The sequence below is a fragment of the Vigna radiata genome, unplaced genomic scaffold (assembly GCF_000741045.1).
Source record: "Vigna radiata var. radiata cultivar VC1973A unplaced genomic scaffold, Vradiata_ver6 scaffold_373, whole genome shotgun sequence".
NCBI lineage: Eukaryota > Viridiplantae > Streptophyta > Magnoliopsida > Fabales > Fabaceae > Vigna > Vigna radiata.
In genome coordinates this window covers 175,991-180,094 of record NW_014542541.1, presented here as the reverse complement: position 1 = coordinate 180,094, position 4,104 = coordinate 175,991, and the positions used below count along the sequence as shown (strand labels likewise).

Genomic DNA, 4,104 nt, shown 5'->3' with positions numbered 1-4,104 from the left:
CCCGTATCAATAAAGACAAACAACAGTTATCGAATGAGTTAAACGACAAAAACTTTAAGTGTAGATGAGAACCCAACAATTGATAATCAAAGCATATGAAGAATCATATAAATAAACAAGAGTTTCAATAAAAGAGAGTTTCAAAAGATTACATTGTTTCCCCCAACAACATAAGGGTTTAGTTCACCACTCTCATGATGAACCTAGATGAAAATAATGGAAGAATGGAAAAGCAAACCCTAGATAAGATGAAAAGGAGCCTAAGCATCCAAGAGATCCTCTCCAGAGAGTGAAAATTAGGTCTGGCCACCCTCTTCTGTCAAAATAATGAGAATGAAATCGTAACAGGGCTATTTATAGCTGAGGAGCGTCACAGAAAACAGGCCCAGGCCCAGCGGACAACTGCCCGGCGGCACACTTATGCCGCCCGACGGTTTGCCCCTAATCGCGCCACCGCCCGGCGACAAGGGGCCACCGCCCGGCGGTTTGCCTCTAATTGCAAATCCACCCAGCGCCCACGCCAGGTGCCTTCTCCTCGCCTCGGTTCTAAGCGGTCATCAGTATTAGTTCTGGGATCCAAATCAGTCATGGCCACCTCAGACCCATTGGCTCTCTTTCTTGCAAGCTCCTTAGGGTATATCTTCAGTCCAGCCGCGTAACATTCTCTAGCTGTTTTCTGATCCGCGCAGACTGTGCATATCGTCCCCCAACTGGTCGGATATTTTACGGTCAAGTGAGGCGTGGATACTATGGCTCCAAAAGAGTTAAGACATGGTCGCCCCAACAAGACATTGTATGAAGTACTCACCTCAACCAGCAGGAATCTCTCCTTCTTCTCCTCGGTACCCCGGCCTATACCTAATCTCATACGCAGATCCAAGTAACCCCTGGTGTTCACCCTCTCGCCGGCAAAGCCTACCAACTGCTCATTGTATGGCACTATCAACTCTTCAGATATGTCCATCTGCTGGAATGTTTTCCAGTAAAGTATGTTAACTGAGCTTCCCTGGTCCACCAACACCTTGCTCACTCCATACCTGGCCACCTCCATGGTAATGACCATTGGATCATCTTGGTCTAGATCAGGCACGTGGAAATCTTCATCAGAGAAAGTTATAGGGGGCATAGTCCTTTTGGGGACGTCCACAGCGTGTATCGACCTTAATGCCCGAATGCTCCTCTTCCTGGCCGAAGAGGACGATCCTCCACTAGCAAATCCTCCTGATATGGTATTTATCATCCCTCTTAGAGGGCGACTTCCACCTTCGTCCCTGCTCTGGCTTCTATGTCTTGTCCTCTTATTGTCGCCTGACCGATTGTCATATCGTCGGTTGATCCTCCTTTCGTATCGGGATGAGCTCCTACGGGGACTTCCTCGCGGACTTTTGCGCCTCACTAGGGACCTCTCGGGCCGGTATTCTTTCACATAATTCTTCAGGCGTCCGGCCCGTATTAACTCTTCGATTTTGTCCCTAAGGGTCATGCATTCTTCGGTATCATGACCCATGTTCTGGTGATAGAGGCAGTGTTTGCTGCTATCGACCCCCGACGGTGTGGGGCGTTTCTGCGGATCTTGCAAGATGTGGGTGGAGAGTGCCTCTTGTAATATACGGGCTCGAGGAGCATTCAACTGTGCGTATTGTTGATAACGGGGTCTGGGCCCTTCTCGCGCCTTTGTTGAACCAGGGCGACCGCCCTGCCCTTCTTTCTTTCTGTCCGACTTCTCTGCTTTTGCCTCTTGCATCTCTCGTCGATAGCTTTGCTTCATCTCTTCCACCCGGGCTTCGTTTGTCGCCCGCTGGCAAAGTTCCTCCATGGTTTTGGGAGTGTCCGGCAGATACTATCTTTAAAGGGTCTCGGTCTGAGAGCCCGCATAACATACTGGAGCGCCAGCTCGATGTTGAGGCCTCTCACCCTCCGTACGGTCTTCTGATATCTATCCATAAATGCTTTTAACGGTTCTTCCTTTCCTTGCTTCAGATTCATCAAGTCAACGATGGTGATGTCTTGTGTGCTGCAGGCAACGAACTGTTTTTTAAACATGTCTCCCAGGCCTTTGAAATTTTCAATGGAATTATCAGGAAGTGCATTGAACCATTCTAATGCCTCTCCTTCAAGGGACAGAGAGAACGCCCGGCACCACACGGCGTCGCAGCCCGTGCGGAAAGACATGGCGTTCGTAAAGGATTTGACGTGTTCTTCGAGGTCCGTGGATTCGTCATACATTTTGAACTGTGGCGGCACAAACTATTCAGAGATGTGGACGTCCATCACTGATTGGACGAAAGGCACCAGAACGGATGGTCGTTCCCTTTTAACCAACAGCAAATTGTCCCCCTTCTCTTCCCCCACCTCATCTTTCTTCAATTCTTCATGTCTCATCGCATTGTTGTGTGCCTCCTTATTCTTCTCCTCCAGGATAACAGTCCTGGCCTGACTTCCCCTAGCCTCCTCACCGGTTTCTGGGGCTTTGCCTCTCGCCTGTTGCATTAAGTATTTCGCCCTCAATGCCACCATCTTCTCCTCATGACAACGTTGCGTTTCCTCATGTTGTAGTTGCGCCTCCTCCTGACGCCGTTGCATCTCCTCCAACCTCTACTCCAACGCCCGGATAACCTCACCCGAATCCTCAACGCTTGTGTTCCTTGTGGTCACTGATGAGTCGATATTTAATTGATTTCACTTAGTTTATTTTGCTAGAATTAATCAGGGAATTGTGCTTAATTGTCCGGTATTTTCCCGTTTTTCCTAATTATGCTTAATTTGACCGGAAATTCTAATTTTAATTAATTTGAATTTTCTGAGCTAATTATTTGCATTATTATTTTCANNNNAAATTTNGGAAACACAATTTGGGACATTTGGAGGACAACAAATAAATTCAAGACTCTCTGCATGCAAAATTTAGAATTAGTTATATTTTAATTTAGTAGTTTGGAATTAATCAATGTGTAATTTAAAAGTCTAGTTTTTTTAAGACAACCTTTGCACATTGGGCCATTAAAAATATGTTGGGNCCCAAATTTTGGTGACACGTGTCCTACCTAGGGTTTTATTTAGGNTGGACCCCACCTCAATTTTAGGACACATGATCCTAGGAAAACATTCCTTTGAACCGTCACTTTTTAGGGGGCTGCCTCATTCTCTCGTCAATTTTCTTGGAGGCCAGCTGCTGGAACGTTTTTTTTTGGCATTGCTTTTTTTTTCCTTTGAATCATGGCTTTGTATTTAGATAAGGGTTGAATGAAGAGCTGCCACATCCAGCTACTCCGTGTCTTTTTATTATTCTACCAGCAATTTTTCTCTTCTTCTTTTTCAAAGAAAAAGCTACACAAGTAAGAGGAAGCATAGTTGATTGAAAGTGNGGTGTAGCAATTTCNATTCATTGGCTGCAGCGGTTTGCATTTCCGTGTTGAAGGGCTGATTCATTTTGGAAATTGAAAGAGGCATGGCTGCCACGTCCATAAAAAAAGAGCTCCAAGGTGTTGATTTCCGTGGTGAAGTGTGTGAAAGCTTGTGCATTTTGGAAATTTTTTTAGCTAACCTTGCTTATTTTATTCAGTTGCTATTCTCCAAAGTTAATTGCATTTTGTGGTTTATCCGTGTATTCCAAGATGTCATCGCATATTTCTGCAGTATTGGGTTTCNAAGGGTGAGGCATTGCAATTTTCAATTTCCTTTGGTAAAAGCACTTGGTCACATGAAATGGTAGAAAAAGTTTATGCTTTCTAATGTCTTTTGTCTTAGAATATTTTACATTACATGTTTAATTACTTTTCATCNTTTTAATTGAGTGTTGCATTTTAATAGTTTTAACTGTGCTTAGATATTTGTTTGCTCTAGTATTGGGTTTAGCATTTTCACACTCTGNACTCGATTTTAANAAAATAACTGCAACCACACCANAGGTCCAAATGTTGCGTTTTATATATNAAATGAAAGATAATTGAGTCTANTTTCCAGGAAAAAAAACCTCATCTCATTTAGAGCTCTGTAGAAAAAGTTATGGTTAAAACATTGAGCAAAGGTCAGAGCTGCCTAGTTCCAGCGTGAATTTTCGTTTTTACTGTTTTAATTTCATTTTAATTTTTCCGCATTCACCAC

At 44.2% G+C, this 4,104-nt stretch overlaps 1 protein-coding gene across 1 annotated transcript in view; it reads right to left on the bottom strand.

Annotated features, from left to right (window-relative positions):
* Positions 1 to 1,768, bottom strand: part of LOC106780154 — a 3,378-nt gene extending 1,610 nt beyond the window's left edge. The window contains exon 1 of the mRNA XM_014668407.1: positions 491 to 1,768. Within this exon, the coding sequence (XP_014523893.1) occupies positions 491 to 1,768 (1,278 nt within the window). The remainder of the gene's footprint in view (positions 1 to 490) is intronic.
* Positions 1,769 to 4,104: the final 2,336 nt, after the last annotated feature.